Genomic DNA, 18,036 nt, shown 5'->3' with positions numbered 1-18,036 from the left:
CGACCTCACTGGCCCCCTCAAATCTGTTCTACAGAAATCTCTTTACCTGACCATTACACACAATGCTTCATGGGGTTGCTACACACATTCGAGGAGTCCAAGGTTTATCAATCCGGCTTTGGTTTTAATGTGCTCTGGGCAGGGGTCAGAACCGTTCCGAGAAACACAAGTCAGCGGCTGCCCGCGTACATTCTACTGTTATGACTTGAAGTGAGACACAAGAGCAGCAGCGGCTCCCCCTTTGGTAGCTCCTATCTGAGACAGGTGAGCATTACAAACAAGAAGAGGACGGAGGAAAGACGCACAGCCCTTGCAGCTTTCTCAGACAACGATGATGACACAGAAGAACAGCAATGCTTAATGTTTGTCTCTAAGGCCGAGGGTCAAACTGTGTAGACAAGGTTGAGAGTACAGTTCTCCGTAAGAGGTAGCTGTGGGGGAGGAGGACTTGCCAGGTTATTTAAAACCACCGGTGATGGTGACTTCTCCCAAGTCTGAGAAGGTCACACTGCTGTGCGCCGTTGCTGTGTGTCTTGTACTAAATGGGTGACATTTCATCCTCAACAGGGGCTATAAAGGAGGGCTTGCAAACCAGGGGTGGGCCAGGAAGACTAAAGTAGTGTCTCAAATTGTCAAGGATTCAGGTGAAGGATTCAGGAAAAAACTGAATGCCTGCTGCCCCCCTAGGATGCTGCCATGGGGACATTGAATTAATGGAGACTTCTCTGGGGGGGGGGGGTTACATATAAGGCAGCACAACTGTAGGGGAGACAATGCCCACCTTACATAAAAATAAGCATTCCACTAACCTGATACAGATCCCTTAACCACTAAAATGCAAACGAGAATGGTCTTGTTACTGCAGCACCCACAGAATTGTTCTGTATGAACAACTCAAGAGCTGTCTGAGGCCAAAAGAAACCCAGCTACCAATTAAAGCTGGAGAGCTAGTGCACGGGTGAGCAGCCCTGGGTGTCCTTATTTCTTAATGCACCTGGGAGAGGTTTTTTTTTTTCTTCTCCAGTGTGATTTTATAAGGCATAAATTTGACTTTCCCCCCTTACCTTTGGAAAATTAGTGCTAAATCTTTTTTTTTAACCCACACACTAACATTCAATCTTTCATTTTTATTAAATAGTTTATATATAAAAAGAAATACCGAGGTGTTCTACATTCATATAAACAATCATTATAACACTTGAAATTATGAAGAAACTTACTGAAGAAAATATACACTTCAGTACTTACAATGCTAAGCCAAGAACAAGTGGTCATCGTACAGACTACCTTTTAAACATACAAACACAGGTGTGTGCTGCTTCCGGGAGCAAATGTGGGGGAAACGCACTGACATTCTCTGTCTTCTTAACTTTTTCACCACAAGACAGGATGGTCTAGTTTGGAAAACCCAAGGTCTCTCCTCAGTTCCAGGTAGGTCCCGTTGCTCACCCAAGAGTCGTCGCTGGATTTCCTGTGAGAGACAAGACAGCTTCTGGCAGAGTCCCCTATTGCATCCCCTCTCTCCTGCCTCCCCCCAGTCTTCTACCCTCATTCTGGACACGATCATCTTTCCTGTTGTTCGGGTATTTGAGTGGCACTGGCAGGACTGTAGCCATTTTTTACTTCTTAAGCCTGGAGGCTGGGAAAGTGGTACCTCTGAGAAGACTGATCTCTCTCTCTCTCTCTCTCTCTCTCTCTCTCTCTCTCTCTGTGTGTGTGTGTGTGTGTGTGTGTGTGTGTGTGTGTGTGTGTGTGTGTGTGGTGTGTGTCCATCCACTCTGTGCCATACATCAAACACCACCCTGGGAATGACTAAATACTACACAATCAACTAAGTCCATCAAAGTAAGTCTAAGGACCTGGAGGACACCACAGCAGTCCAGAGAGGGAACTCTTGGCTAACTACTCTGGGAAAAGATATTCTGCTATACAGATTGAGATTCAAAAGGTACAAAAGGAAACAGGTCTCCTGCTTTCTGCTTAGCCCTACCTCCCAGCCTAATGTAACGTCAGCTTTCTTCTGCCAGAGAGAGAGCGCGCGCACACACACACTGCCTTCCCTCCCTTCCACAGTACTGGGCACAACACACACACACACACACCCTTCCCTCCCTTCCACAGTCCTGGGCACATGCATGCATGCACACACACACACACATACACACACACACACACACCCTTCCCTCCCTTCCACAGTCCTGGGCACATGCGCGCGCGCGCACACACACACACACACACACACAGTACTGGGCACAGCTCTACCCCTTGAGGAGTTGACACTGGAGATCTGTCTGTCACTCACACCGTGAGGTGCGTGTGTTTGTCTTCACTGTTGCTCAGTAAGTCAGCAAACTAACGCTGGGGACCAAGTCCGGGGCCTCACAAACACTATCCAAGAACTCTCCCACCAGGCATGTTGTTTTATTAAGAGCACAGCCACGCCCCTTTCTTTAAATGTTATCTATGGTTGCTTTCCTGTTGAACAACTGGGCTGAGTAATTGCTGAGGCTTATGGCCTACCAAGCCAGCAGCACCTACCATCTGCTTTTATATAGGTGACCAAAGCAATGGTGCTTTCTCACTCCTTTTTAAACAGTTAAGGGATGTTCTGCTGTGTATGGATGACAGCTCATCTTAACACTGCCCTATGGAGGGGCAGTTAAGCTGCCACTAACTCTATCAGGTCCTCGGTGATACCTTAACTTATTTTTATTTTATTTTATTTTATTTTTTAGAGGCAGAATTTTGATTTTGTTGTCATTATTAACTTGCCTAGGCTGGCCTTGAACTTGCAATCCTCCTGTCATGGTTTCTTGATTACAGGTCTAGGGCACCAAGATTAGCTTTCTCTGCGTTTTAGAACATACCTGCTGCTGAGAAAACTCTGTAGAACCTTTTGACAGCTGTTCCTGCCATCTATTCTGACAAATAAGCCCCCAGACCCACATCAAACATAAATACGCCACAGGCTCCAGGACAGGTGTGGACTCACCAGCTTGCATCCGCTAGCTACGTAAGTTGCTGCAATAACACCCTCAACCACCCAGAGTGCTAGCCAGGTGGTCAGAGGAGACATGCCCCATGTGGAACATTCTTCTGGGCCTTCTTCAAGCCCCCTCTATTCTGTGAGCCTGTTTCCTTCTCAGTTAAAACAGGAAAGACAGTGGGTAAAAGGCCACAATTGCTCACAGCCCTTTTACAATTTTAAGTATATTTTAAAGAACATCTCAACAATTTTTGTTTGTTTGTTTGTCTGTTTATAGATAGTATTTCACAGGGCAGCCCAGGCTAGCCCCAAACTCTTACCAATCTTCCTGCCTCAGCCTCCCCCCATGCTGGGATTACAAATATGATCGAAAGCCACTCGTGCCTGGCTCCAGAAAGTTACTTTAAAAGTAAAGATCAGTGGGTGTGGTGGCGCACGCCTTTAATCCCAGCACTCGGGAGGCAGAGGCAGGTGGGTCACTGTGAGTTCGAGGCCAGCCTGGTCTACAAAGCGAGTCCAGTACAGTCAAGGCTAACACAGAGAGACCCTGTCTCAAAACAAACAAACAAAAACCAAATAAAAGTAAAGATCAATCAGATCGTCCAAACTCAAGCACGAGAGTATTAGAACTGCCGATTCTAGGCATAAGTACCTCAAATTCTACAGTAGGGCTGTCATCAACTAGCCTGTCACCATGTAGAATCTATCCATGCAGGCAGCCAGCCCCAGCCTCGAATGTAACAAGAAGGCCCGGCTGCTTTGGTGCCAGGCTTTTCTACCCTCTCTTCTGCTACAAGTAGGAACCAGGAAGAAACAAGGGGGGGGGCAGAAAAAAAAAAAGGCACCAACCCAGTTTCAGGACAGCGACAGTCACGCAGAAGCTGCCATTCATCCCACAAGGCTGGCCCCTCCCCACCACCCGCCTCAAAGCACAAACCTGAAAAACCGAGGCTGGTGTTCCACGTCGTTTTCCTCTAAGACACGCCGTCTCTCCCTCTGCAGCCGCTCAATCCTCTGCTTCTGCACCTCAGCTTCCTCTACGTTCCCTTCTTCTAGAAGCCTGGGGACGGAGGGGAGCAGAAAGGACTGGTCACCGAAAAAATAACCAACAACTCCGAGGCACAGGACTGGACACTCAGAGGCCCCTCCACACCATGATGCAGCACTCTGAGCCTGAAAGCGGGCCGCCTCTTGTGAAGGGGTGATGTCTCTAGGGTTTGGGATCCCTGTCCAGAGAGCTCTGAGTCAGTCTTCTACTCCCCCCACTGTCCTGTGACAGGAACTCCCACATTGTTGGGTACATATTTTTCAAATAGCAATACATACTCTTGTCCCCTTGTCCAGTTAAAGGACATAAGTGGTTACAAAGCAACTTTGTTTTACTTCGCTTTTCACTTAACCTTAGAGAACTTTTCACAGTTGTGCCGGAGCAGGTTCATTTGTAACAGCTGTATAGTACTCAGTTTTGTGGATGCGCCTTAATCGTTTCAAACACACTCTACATGTAGACACTGGGTTGGTCCTACCAGTTTTAGAGTTACACTTCGTGGTGGAGTGAATGACTTTGGACAGCCACCCTCTCTTTACACATAGGAAACCATATCTGTTCAAGAAATGTCTAGACTTAGGATCGTTGGACAAGAGTTGAGTCTTTAATTGATATATTATGAAACTAGACTTGACAGGGAATGGAAGCAATTTATATTCCCCCTTTTATATTCTATTATATTTTATACTATATATTAGTTTGTATTATAGCATGTTGTTACCAGCCACAGATTTTTTTTGTTTGTTTTGCCAAACTAAGAAATGGCATTTTCACCTGGCTTTCTCCCCATGTTTGTGGACTATTTAAGCTTCTTGTCTGTGAACTGTTCATTTCCCCAAGTCCATTTGCTCCCTATTGAGTGATATCTTACTGATTTCTATAACAAACCAGACTGTAAGTACAGATTTGTTGCTCATGTATCTTTGAATTTGGTTGTGCACTTGTATGTACCATGTCATTAAGGCTTTAAGAAAATTAAATCACATATAGTTATCTTTCCTCCCCTGTGGCTCTCAGATTTTGAGTCTCAATTATAAAAGGCTCAGGGGGAGATTATCCATCCTGTTTTACAGAGCAGGAAACTGAGGCTGGGGAAGAGTGGAAAAGCCTTGTCACAGAGCACACGACTCATTAATAGCAACCCCAGAACCAGAAGTTAGAACCCAGTGCGCTAAGATCATTTCAACGTGCGGGGTCAGGAGAGCGCAACTGCACTCACTGCTTATTGCAAATAAACAGTAAACTCCTCATTACTACACGCATCAAAATTCTTCAAGATAGTTCCCCTCCCCTTCACCTCTCTTCTGGTATTTCAATAGAAGTGGGGGCCCTCCAGATGTGCAAAGGCTGCGCTGCACAAGGATGGAAGTGCAAGCTTCAGTCAGCCCCCGGTTCAAGCTCCCACTTTGTCCTTGTACTCCCGATGACAGTACCCACCCCAGGCTCTGGGTGGCCAGGCTGTCATGAACACCGCTTTGTGTGGATTGCTGTAAATGTCTCTGGAGAGAAAGATGCTTGGACAAAGTCCTTACCTCTGATCTGGTCTGAAGCGAGTGTCGGTGGGTGGTAACAGGGACCTTGACGACGGGTCCAATTCATTTAACCCTAAAGCAAACTGTGTGAAGCCATAATACTGCTCATAGCCTTTCGGCATGGGGTCTGAAAGACAAACAAGCCACCCAGCTCTCATTTGTAATTCATCTCTGTTAGTTTAATTCCTTCACCTTTTTCATCTCAGAGCAGCTATGTTTTTTTTTTTTTTATCTCTAAACGGTTCCATTTCTATTAAAATATTCTGACTAACAAGTAGCTACTGAGCACTTCTCGGTAGATTTTTCTCTCTGAGTTTTCTGTCTCAGGGAGTTGGTCTCTTTGCTTGGTTCCACAGTGAATTTATCCCGTGCTGTGAAGCATCCCTATTGTCTGAGCTATCGCAGAATTTGTTATTCAAACGCACTACACGAGGGGCCCTGTGAGATGCCACTCAAGACTAATGGATGAGTTCAGAACCTACGAAGCGGAAGGAAGGAACTAACTCCACAATGTTGTCCCCAGGCTTCCACATTTGTGCTGGGGCACACACATCCCTGCACTCATTTTACACACACGCACGCATGCCAACATGCATGCACACATGCACACACAATAAAGTTTTAAAAATCAATTGAAGAAACACACTAGGCCTTTTCCTAACCAGCTGTGCTTCCGTTACAGAAGGCCTATGTCCATGCAGAAATGCCAAACTCCCAGAATTCTGGAGCAGCTGCAACGGGAATGCTGAACTCCCTGAGGGTGGTCTGACGCCTAATTCTTTTCTTTTCCTCCTTGCTTCTCTTTTCACCAAGTCTCGGCCCTTAAAAGCTCACATCCCAGGGTTAGAACGTGAGGTTCTAATTGGCCCTAACTTTGGTCTCAGCTAAGAGTCAGATATACACCAGGGATATCCAATGTAGACCCAAGAAATTCCCCTGCAGTCTTAGGGCTTGCTGGTCCCATATCCACACATAAATGTCCTCCATACACCTCTTCCTGACGGGATGCAAGCCAGAGTTTCTTGTTGCCCACAGTTGGCAGGGGGATGGGCTGGGGCCCACTTCGGGCTGTTTGTGCTGTTAAGACTCACTGGCTAGGAACCCTGGGAAATGCTTCGTTCTTGAGAAAGGAGAGGTGCAGGGTCAGCTGTTTAGTCCTCCCCTTCCTCCCCACTTGACATGTGTCTGTGAGGTGGCACGATATGGAGTCGTTACAGCCATCTGCTCACATGGGAGGAGCCACGAGTAGCATAGCGCCTCCTCACTGCTCTGTGTCTCTGACCCCAGTAGGCTGCTGAGGTAACAACATGGCGCCTCAAGCTACTAACAAAGTAGTTTTCTTTTGCCCTTCCTCAACCCTGCCCACCTCAACCCCCAACCATTCTCTCCCTCCCTTAACCAGACTAACACCCACTCCTAAAGCCCGTTTCTCAGGACAATGGCCATTTGACTAAAATGACTCCAACTTGGAAACAAGCTCTTTTCAGTATGAGAGATTAAAGGGTTGCCGGTGCACAGCCTGGGCTTCCACAGCTTTCTTGCCAGAGCTGATCCAGGCAGTGTCCTTGGAAGACAAGTACAGCTTTTAGGATTCAACCAACTGGAAGGTCCTGCGTGCTTTGGAAAGCCTAGGTCACTCTGTTTTTCTAGTGACAGCTTGGTCTTGCTCTTGGCTCTAGAGTCTTTTGCATTCCGCTGTCATTCCAACAAGGCCTGTTAGAGCCCCACGTGTGAACTGAAGAAGCTGTCAGGCCACCCTGGGATTGCCAGTGGCTCCTTTCTGAGGTCCCAAGAACCCAGAGCAGAGCACAGCAGCCAAACTGAGAAGCTGTTGTAAGCATGGCAAGGACATGAAAGATGGGCCAGGGCCACTAACCTGCCTCAAGCAGGTGGCAGCTAGAGACAGTGGCGCTCACCCCTCTCTGCTCCCCTGTCCGGGAGATGGGGGATGTGGGAGGGGGGAGCCACTCAGCTGTTCTATCCTTGGGATCTGGCGGCCACTCACTTGCTCTCCAGACACACGTGGACGAGGAAGCCCCGCCACAGTAGATGCTCTCATGCCACTTCCCGAACAGCCGGTGCACAGGCTTCCCGCTGCGATCGAACACTGTGCCTTCGATCTCGTGGGCGTTAGTGCTCCAGTATTTTGCCTAGGATACAGGTGAGAATGGTCTGGGTAGGACTATGGCATTGACTTATTATGGGTATTAGAGCACAGAAAGAACGAAGGCCAGGCCCAGGGGTGCTCTTCTGTGAGGAAGACAGGGTAATCAGAAGTTCAAGGTCATCCTCAGTGGCAAGTCAAACTTGAGGTTAACCCTGACTCCGTGACTCCGTGAGTGTCTGAGGGGAATGAAAAAGACAGTAAGAGTGTTTCTTTCTTTCTTTTTTTTGAAACCAGGTTTCTCTGTATAGCCTTGGCTGTCCTGAACTTGCACTGTAGACCAGGCTGGCCTCCAACTCACAGGGATCCACCTGCCTCTGCCTCCCGAGTGCTGGGATTAAAGGCGTGCGCCACCACCACCTGGTATAAGAGTGTCTCTATACAACTAGTTATGGGTTGTTTCATTAGTACACAAATACAAATTATAGAATTTTTTATCATGTACAAAACAATATTTTGAAATATGTGTGCATTGTGGGATGGCTAACTCAAGCTAATTAGCATGTTTTCCCTCACATTTATTTAGGCCAGAGCACTTTTACACGTGGTTGGCCATTTTCAAGTGTCTGGATACATTGTTAATGGCTCTCTTGACTTTGCAGAAAGGCTGTATCCTTTGATCAGTAACTTCCCTAGGCCTTACCCCTACCCCTCTGCTACCCATCTACTTCCTGCTTCTAGAAATCTACTTTCCCTAGTTCCACCCACAGATGAGGTCATGGAGTATTTTTATGAGCTGGGCTTATTTCACTTTGCACAGTATCTACTCCATTAATCTATACTGCACATGGCAGGACTTCATTCTTTCCACTGCCAAACAGTATTCCGTTGCACTTCTGCACCCTACCTACGTACCAATAGCCCTTCCTTTTTGCTTCAGGTCTCATCTTTTTGGAGCCAGCTGTTCTATGATGCTGAACATCTGTCCACCTCTCTGTTGGCTGTCTGTGTGGCTGATGTTCAGGGATGTTTGTTTAGATACTTTTTTCTGCCTTTTTCTGGCATGCAGGCTCACTGTCACTGGGGCTGTGTTTCTAGCTCTTTTGCCTTTGTTGAATGAACTGGTGTGTGTGTGTGTGTGTGTGTGTGTGTGTGTGTGTGTGTGTACGTACGTGTGTATGTACATAGTACAGCACACACTTGGAGGTCAGAAGATAACTTTCAGGAGTCAGTTCCACCTACCATGGGGATCAAAGTCAGATCCTCTGGGCTTTCAGCCAAAGCATTCAACCTCAAGCCTGCACTTTATCTAGCATCTACCTGGCCAGAGACGGAATCCTGCTTCAGTCTCCTGAGTCCCAAGTATTGGTCTTATGGGAGTGAACTACCATACTCAGCACCCCATTTATCCAATTTTCCTGCAATTGAGTTGAGTTCTTTTTTTTTTTTTTTTTTTTTTTAGGTTTTTGAAGACAGGGTTTCTCTGTGTAGCCTTGGCTGTCCTGGACTCCCTTTGTAGACCAGGCTGGCCTCGAACTCACAGCGATCCGCCTGCCTCTGCCTCCCGAGTGCTGGGATTAAAGGTGTGCGGTTGTTGAGTTCCATTTTATGTTGTGTATTTTAACACTGTATCAGATTGCAACTATTTCCTCTTTTGCACGTGGCTATCCAGTGGTCCCACCAGCACTACTGAAGAGACTGCCCTTTCTCGTCATGTCTTACTGCAATCTTTTTTAAATCAATTAAGAATAGACATGTGGATTTATTTCCAGGCTTCCTAGCCTGTTCCTACAGCCTGCCTAGGTTCTGGATTTAAAAACAGAAACAAAAACTTTCATTATTTAACGAAGACTACAGTTAACCTACCACCTGCAGCTTGCAACCCGGTAACGCATGTTTGTACAGGTTCTGCGCCTTTTCTCCTTTCCCTTCACGTGGCACAGGAACACAGAAGCCAGTTCTTAGCTGCTGGCAGCTGCCCCAGGCAAGCCACTGTGACTCTAAAGCCTGTGAGCTCTCCCAACTGCAATTTAAAGTTAACTCATGACTCTTTTTACCTGAAGAAAACAGTCATTGTCAAACCAGTTAAAGAGGTTGGTTAAAACTGCAGTTTCTACCACCCCGCCCCTCCGCATTCTGGCCCTGTTCCAGCTGCAGGGACCTGTACAAGCCCCCTTCTCAGCACCTTGGGCCATGAGACAGCCTTGTTCATCCCAGCTCAGGGGACCACAGCCTCATTTATGCAGTACCACTCTCCAGCCAGCAGAGGGAGTACTAACTCCCTAGAGGTGCTGCTTTGGAGATCTGCCAACAACCTACCTGGCCACTCTTAAAAACCTGAGGCTAGCCTTTAAGGGCTGAGCCATCTCTTGCCTCTGCCTCCCTAAGGCTGGAATTAAAGGCCTGTGCCAGCACTGCTTGGCTCTGTGTTAGTTTTTTTTTTTTTTTTTTTTTTTTTTGATCCAACAGGTTTCAGAAATTTTTACAAATAACGATAGTACTACTAAAAATTACCCATTTTGATAAACGCACACAAAATATGGGTTTTGTTTCTTTTGGGAAGCAGCAGTAAAAGGGTTGATAACTGTGATGCTTAACAGAACGCCGGGGGTATATGACAACAACAGTAAAGAAAGTCATTATGGCTGCTCATTGGTCAGGAGAGAGACCATGAGAAAGAGACAAGGTTTAAAACATCACTAGACTTCAACCCTTCCTTCAGCCTATCTCACTGGTACTTTGTCTATAGCCTCAAGTTAAATTAGCAGTGGACCATTCATCAGACAGAACCGTGAGGATGTCAAACGGGCCTGAGGCCTTTTAACTGTGGCGAGGAGGTGTTGCTATTACGTAGCATAACCTGAGGTTGGAGAGGACCACTTGGGAGCCTGTAGCCAAAACTGGAAGGTAACTTCTGGGATGGATGGAGGGTCCCTTGAAGCAGTGCCAACCCAAATCTACCTCAGGTGAGTAGTTAGAGTAACTTTTTCAAGATTACAGACCAAATGGAATAATAAATTATATGCTGTCTGTGTACTCCTTTATGTTTTACTGCTTACTTTTAAGGCTTTTTTATTTGTTTGTTTGTTTGTTTGTTTTTCGAGACAGGGTTTCTTTGTGTAGCCTTGGCTGTCCTAGACTCACTTTGTAGATCAGGCTAGCCTCAAACTCTCAGCAATCTGCCTCTGCCTCCTGAGTGCTGGGATTAAAGGCGTGAGCCACTATGTCTGGTTTACCTTTAAGTCTTAAATAAACATCTGTTGTAAAAAAAAAAAAAAAAAAAAAAGCAAAACTTCATGAACAGAGGCATTTCTCCATAAATCAAAAACCCTAGCCCTATTTTCAGCTGGAACTGAAGCCGTATTTGGAAAGCAGGAAAGTTGAGTGGCATTTCCAGGCTGTTCTCTGCTTGTTCAGTTTCTCCCCTTCAAAGCTTTGCTAAATGCAAAGGGAAGGTGGGACACAGCAGCAGCGCCAGAAGAGTGAATGTGAAATTCCAAACTGACTTCTCCAGCCATGTAAAAGAGGCAGGGGAAGAAAGGGGCCCAGGCCATTAAGTTTATTGGGAATGGGGGTCAGATTTTTTCTCCCTTTACAGTATTTATCAACAGATCAAATGTTGACTGACTGGGAAGCCACAGGGGAGACAGCTGTGCCCCATGGGAGCATCTGCTCCCAGGGTCTTTCAACATTCAGTGCTCATCTCCAATAACTACAAGCATCTTCCTGTAAAGCCAGGCGTGGTGCTGTACTCCAGCAGTCTCAGTACTCCCTCCGAGGGATGAAGCAGGGGGATTGCTCTGAGTTTGAGGCCAGCCTGGACTCAAACAAATGATTTCTCATTCTTTCCCTGGTCCTGATAAGATGAGGGGCGGGGGTGGACAGCAGACAAGGGAGTGAGCACACTGCTCTGAGAAGATGTGTGCACGCGCGCACGTGTGCGTGTCTGTCGAGGTGAGTGAACGCACTCTGTAAGCATGTGCATTTCAGGGGAGAGAGTGGGCAGTGCTGGGGGTGCAGAGCCTTGTGCACTGTTGAGAGGATATAGAATTCTACTTGAGAAGATGGAAGTGAGTGGAAAGCCTTCTTAAGGGAATGGCTGGCCACGCCCTTTCTCGTGGCGAAGCAGCAGCACACAAGCACAGCGGTCTCCTCACCCAGTTCTTTCTTCCTCATGATACTGCCTAGACTGCTCTCAGACTCCCAGTTCCCCAGTCTCAATGCTTGAGTGCTGGAATTACAGGTGCAAGCCGCCAAGTCTGGCTTCATTGTAATGTCTCTTAAAGGCACAGCTCAGTAATATAAAGGGCAGGGAGGGTTAACATCTCAGTCAGGTAACAGGATGGGGGACAGCCATGCCCTGGGCACCTGGCACTGCCTCAGCCTTCCCGCACCAGCTCACTCAAGGTACCTTTATGAAGTTCACTTTGCAGTGGCAGGAGTCATCAGCCAGGTTCTTGATGACAATCTCGCCATAGTGCTCGATCCACCGCTGCCCACTTAAGATGTTGTGGATGCAGGAGGTCACTTTGTTCCACTCAAAGTGATCTCCAAAACTGAAAGAGAGGGGCGAGTCACAGGCGGCTCCCAGCAGAGCCAGCCACAGGTGCAGCGGGCAGGCCATCTTACTTTAATACACCGAGGCAGGGGACAAATCACCCATCCTCTCATTTGCAGACCCTGCGTCAAATAAGGCTAGCTCGGGAGGCAGAAAAACACCTCAGCAGTCATCCTCCTGCCTCCTGAAGGTACAGGGGCTCCCCCAGTGGCTGCTAAACTGCCAGCCACCCTCTTCCACAGAGGAAGCATACAGAACCCCAGGGGACAGGCCTGCCACTGCCAGACTGCAGAAGGGAAGTTGGTGGAAGGATGCAATGGGGTGTAGGGCAGGCTCCCACACTTTACTAATTAAAAATTATTTCTATCTTTTCCGTGAGAAAGCGCTCAGGCATTGCTTGCAGTAGGTGAGGGCGTTAGTGACAAGGAAGGTGGGGCAGCCTGACTCCCAGTAATGTGTGAAAGGCCACAGCAGTGTGTAATTCCCTACAGCCTGGTTTAGAGTCCCAGACCCACTATCACTTTGCTTAAACACACACACACACACACACACACACACACACACACACACACACACACACAGGCTGGAGAGATGGTTCAGAGGTTAAGCACACTGACTGCTCTTCCAAAGGTCCTGAGTTCAATTTCCAGCACCACATGGTGGCTCAAAACCATCTCTAATGTGATCTGATGTCCTCTTCTGGCCTGCAAATGTACATGCAGACAGAGTACTGTATACATAATAATAAACAAATAAATCTTTAAACACACACACACACACACACACACACCAAAAACCAAAAAACCTATCAATGACGCCTACAGAATGGAAGCCATGTCTGACTCTGAGGGAATTCTGACAGTGAGGCAAGACCACAGTGATAAAGAAAAGTGACCGTTTATCTTGGAAGGAAGCAGAAAGGAAGTTTGAAAAGCCTCTGCTCAGGGAGCCGTTGTCTGCAGGAGGCATTTCCAGTCAGTAAGGGAAAACACTAGACCCTTGAGGCCTGCCAGGAGGAGGAGGCTACCTGAACACACTGCCAGAGGGAACAAATGTAAAAAGCACAGTCTCCAAGCCAGGGGGATTGTGGGTGCCCATAACGTGCACTTCTGGCCTCAGCGTTACCAGTCCTAACCCAGAGGAACTTACGTGGGCAAAGTCACGTGGGTTGTGCCAATTGGGACGATTTCCATGGATTTACCCCAGAATTTGTTTTTCCATCTCACATCTGAAATGAAACATCAGATAGCACATGTTGAACAAGACAGCTAGGTGGATTCAGAGATCTCAGGCTGGACAGATGATTGGTCATTCTCTGACTGTCACTGTCAAGTTAGTTCTAACGGAGATAATTGTTTATGGCCTAGATATGCCAACTGGGGACCCAAAATGGAACCAGGAAAACAAAGTTGAAAGGCAAAGTCCTCTTGAAAGAGCCCACAGCACGGGAGTGAGGTGAAGATAAGTCACATCACCTTGGGCTATCCCAGTGTGCTGCTGTGTGAGGGGGTGTGAGGGGAGACGCGTGGCTGGCATTTGGGGAAGGCCTTGAAAGAGGTTTGCCAGAAAGGGCCACGTAAACAGGGCTTTGTAGAGTACACATGAGTTCGTGAAACAGAGAGAAATCATTTGGAAAATAGTATTTAAAGGGTCAGAGGTATACAAGAGGCGAGTGTGGCTCTGCCCTGTGGGTCTGAGACTATCTGAGGGAAAGAGCAGAAAGTCAGATTGAGGAAGTAGTGGGTTCTGCGAGTCTCGCTGAGAAGTCTTTTTTTTTTTTTTTGAGTTGAAAACATTCGGGGAACCAGTGTGATCAGATTTGTAAAAATCTTGCAAAAAGGGTCAAAGCCGGAGAGAACAGACCATGGGCAGGAGGGGTAAAGAGCAAGGTGCTGAGAGAAGCAGCTACTGTGGCCGCTCACAGGGTAAGCAGAAGAGAAGTGAGTTGAGCCCACGGCTGTGGTGCTGAGGGCTCATAAGGAAACAAGCAAAAATGGAGACTGAAGTGGCCAACAGACGCAGGCTGAGAAAGGAAGGGGCGTTTACAAGCCGTGGTGTCAGCTGTCCTAATCTGTGGATGCTGGCAGCAAGAGAGCAAACGGGGACAAGAATGGGAAGCCGTCTGTCTAGGTGCCGCACTGGGACAGGAGGACTGCCGGGGATGAGGGAAGAAGCTGGGAGGTTAGGAGAGGCACGGCTGTGGTCCAGGTGAGGGAGGTGGGGGAGTTCTTTTTATGAAATGGTGAACATAAAGGAAGCTGTGAGAGTTTACTTGCTACAGAAGCTGTTTCTGGAGTGGTGAAGCTATTTTAAAATTAACTACGCTAATAAAAAAAAAAAAAAAAAACCCACCAAGTTATGTACCGTAAGTGGGCAAACAATATAGTATGTAAATATTTCTCAATAAAATTGCTATGAAAAATGAAAAAGGGAGAATTGGGTTTGAACAAAGAATGACAGTGGATTGCTAAGTTTGTCACACACACAGTCTCACAAAGGTCAGGTTTACACTGCTATGCTTCTTACTGCATCTATACTAATATATAATAATGCCAGCTGACGGCAGACTGTAATGCCTTAAAGACAGATAACATGAATGCTGCAGGAACAACTAAGGCATGAAACAAGGAGCTGTAGATATAATCCAACAAAAGAGATAAAATAGACATATAGACAGTGTCCAACTAATTCAAAAGAAGGCCTAAAAAGAGAAAAGAGGCCAGGTGTGGTGGCACATGCCTGTAATCCCAATCCCTGGGAGGCAGAGGCAGGCAGATCTCTGTGAGTTCGAAGCCATCCAGATCTACAAAGTGACTCCAGGACAGCTAGGACTATAAGAAAAACCCTGTCTTGAAAAAAAAAAAGAAAAAGAAAAAGAAAAAAAAGAAAGAAAAAGAGATGAAAAAGAAACCAATTTGACAAAAAAAAAAAAAAAAAAAAAAAAAAAAGGCATGCCTTGTTAAATCACCTACATCTTTAATTACAACAAATGTAAATGATCTAAACAACCCAGTTAAAAGGCAGAGAAATATGAGACGGAGGGAAATTTGAGGATCCTATACCTAGGAAACAGGTAGAATTATCCAGGAAAGGAGAAGGAGAAATGTAATGTAACATAAGGAGCCTCCGGGGACTACTTTTGAGAAGGCTCTCTTGTTAAAAACAAAAATGCAGACTTTATGAAAACAAAGAAGAAGCACTTATGGGGACAATGAGATTTGTCAGGTAGGAGCTTAGACGCCTTATGAGAAAAATTTCCAGAGGGTTTTAGTGAAAAGTAGAGAAATCTCAGGTGAAGCTTCAATATTTAATATTAAGCATCAATAACGAAGACTAAAGAAAAGAAACACTTGACTTTTAACTTCCAACTAGTAACACTGATAGCCTCCAGACAGAGTAAGTGGGTGGTGGGGCGGGGGGATGGGAAGTGTCCTGTCTTGTCGGTTCAACTCCCACAAAGACATATATATATATGCACACGTACGTATGTATAAAGACAACGTAGGAACCAAATGACAATGTTAGTAAAAAAAAAAATGTTTTTAACAATTGATTAGGGGCTGGGGATGTTACTCGGCTGGTTTAATGGCATAGCATGCACAATGCCCAAAGTTCGGTCCTCAGCGCTGCATAAACCAGGTGTGCTAATGTCTGCCTGTGAGCCCAACACATTGCAAAGTGCAGGCAGAGGGATAAGCAATTCCAAGCCAACCTAGTATAAGAAGTTTAAAGTTACCCTAGCCTGGACTAAGTGAGCCTCTGTCACCAACAACCAAAACTAGTATGTATGTATGTACGTACGTACGTGTGCATGTATGTACACACACATATATGTATATATACATATATATACATATATATGAAATGTGCTCAACTTCTTGAAAACCTGGTACACTCAGTTTCTCATACTGTACTCTAACCTTTGGAATAAATGAAAACTTAGCAAAACCAACTCATTTAGGAAAGACCTGTAAACATTATTTTTAGAACAACTTTCCATTTCCCCGTCTTTTAGGAAACCTCAATACCAAAACAGTCTCCTCATGTCCAGAAGGGCTAAGGCTGTATCTCAGTGGTACAAGTGCTTGAGAGCAGTGAAAACAAAGCCAGCCAAGGTCAACACAAAGTGAGGTGACAACAACCACGGGAAACATAGATGGAAACCTCCAAACAAACCACACTAAACCCAGAACAAGATAAAACAACCCCTGCCCCCAGGGGCCAGCAGCATGGCTCGGCAGGAAAAGGTGCTCGTCGCTGAGCCTAACAACTGAGTTCTGTGCTTTGGACTCACATGACGAGAGGAGAAAAGCCTCATCCTGTGAACTATCATCTGACCTCCACACGCATGTCCATGTGCCTGGGCACACAGACAGTAAATAAGTGTGTGTGGGGGGGGTGTGTGAAATTCATGGGTTAAAAATGTTCATAAACAACAAAGATGAATAGACGTCAGAGGTGCCAAATGTAATTTTGGAAACAAAATATAAATTTTTTAAAAAGCAAGAAACCCATTTGCTGCCTACACTCTGATAAAGGTGGCTGGGGAATATGCTGCAGCTCCCGCAGTAAGTGAGGCAATTATAGACTAAGGCAGAGGAACAGCTCCGAGAGGGACCAGTGGTGACTCGGGTAAAAGTCGCCATTAAGAGGCAAAAATTAACTTTTTAAATTAAGAGGCAAAAAGAATGAAATGATCTCCTGCATTCTTAGCACCCACTAATAATCAACTACATAACACGCTGTCTATGCACAGGTGGTAAGTGTTAATTACTGTTGGCTATGAAGAGCAAGTCTCGGGACCACTTTTGACCTTGGCAAGCACTGAGCAATCCCTGGAGAGAATCTGCAATGCTATGAATGCGGAAGTCACACAGAATCGGCACATTACCTTGCCAGAAAACGAAGTTTCCAGACTCGGCGTGGCACGCGGAGATAGGTGGGTGGTGGCTGACCTGATGAGACAAAAGACACATAACCTGAGTACTCTTGCTAAGCCTGGGAAGCCATCCCTTTTCCCTTGAGCTGTGTAAACTTGAACGAGTGTGTCCTCAAGGGGGCACTCTTGACATAGCCAAGTCCCCTTTTACCCTGGTGGGGACGAAGCTGTGCATGGAAGCCTCCAGAACCTTTCCAGGGAGCACAGCCCAAGCCTCAAGTAGTGAGGACAAAGTCACGATTTGAACAGTATGGAAGAAAACCAGGGACATTTGAGGCCTGTGCTTTCCTCAGCCAGCACTGTTGTTTGACATGAAAAGACCTGAGTATTTTGACTAAGCTGTCAGTCGCCTGGTTAGGAGCAGCTACTTCTAAGTAACACAAAAGCATGTCCCCCTAGGGCTCAGAAAACTGAATCATCAAGGCCAGGCTCTTAAGTCACTGCTGAGGTCAACCCAAGATAGCTCTTTAAAACAATATTTACTCGCCAATTTAGTGTGTGTGTGTGTGTGTGTGTGTGTGTGCGTGCGCGCGCGCATATACATTCACATTCACTCACGTACCATGGCTCACATGTGGAAGTATGAGAAGAATTTGTGGGAGCCTGCGCTCACCTTCCATTTTGTGGGTTCTAGGGATGGAGCTCAGGCCCTAAGGCCTAGTAGCCAGTGTCCTGACCCTCTAAGCCATCTCTTTGGTCCCTAGGATAAGTCTTAAGGATAATGTCTCTGTAGAGCAGAGCTGGTCACAGTCACCAAAGAAAGCTCACCAACTGCTAAGGAGGAGAAAACACGTGTCGAGACTGCGGAACAGGGAGTCCATGGAGTGGTACTGTGTAAGTGTGGGGACCTGGAAGAAGACCCAGAACCC

At 46.5% G+C, this 18,036-nt stretch overlaps 1 protein-coding gene across 1 annotated transcript in view; it reads right to left on the bottom strand.

Annotated features, from left to right (window-relative positions):
- Positions 1-779: 779 nt before the first annotated feature.
- Positions 780-18,036, bottom strand: part of Osbpl3 (oxysterol binding protein like 3) — a 72,554-nt gene continuing 55,297 nt past the window's right edge. Inside the window, exons 16-22 of the mRNA XM_051151499.1 lie at positions 17,120-17,183; positions 13,378-13,456; positions 12,082-12,226; positions 7,572-7,716; positions 5,567-5,693; positions 3,924-4,046; positions 780-1,471 (exon numbers count right to left, since the gene is read on the bottom strand). Coding sequence (XP_051007456.1) covers positions 1,375-1,471; positions 3,924-4,046; positions 5,567-5,693; positions 7,572-7,716; positions 12,082-12,226; positions 13,378-13,456; positions 17,120-17,183 — 780 coding nt within the window. The 3' untranslated portion in view covers positions 780-1,374. The remainder of the gene's footprint in view (positions 1,472-3,923; positions 4,047-5,566; positions 5,694-7,571; positions 7,717-12,081; positions 12,227-13,377; positions 13,457-17,119; positions 17,184-18,036) is intronic.

This window comes from Acomys russatus, chromosome 10, assembly GCF_903995435.1.
Source record: "Acomys russatus chromosome 10, mAcoRus1.1, whole genome shotgun sequence".
Lineage (NCBI taxonomy): Eukaryota > Metazoa > Chordata > Mammalia > Rodentia > Muridae > Acomys > Acomys russatus.
The sequence above is the reverse complement of the archived record's forward strand: the minus strand, read 5'-3'. Positions and strand labels throughout refer to the sequence as shown.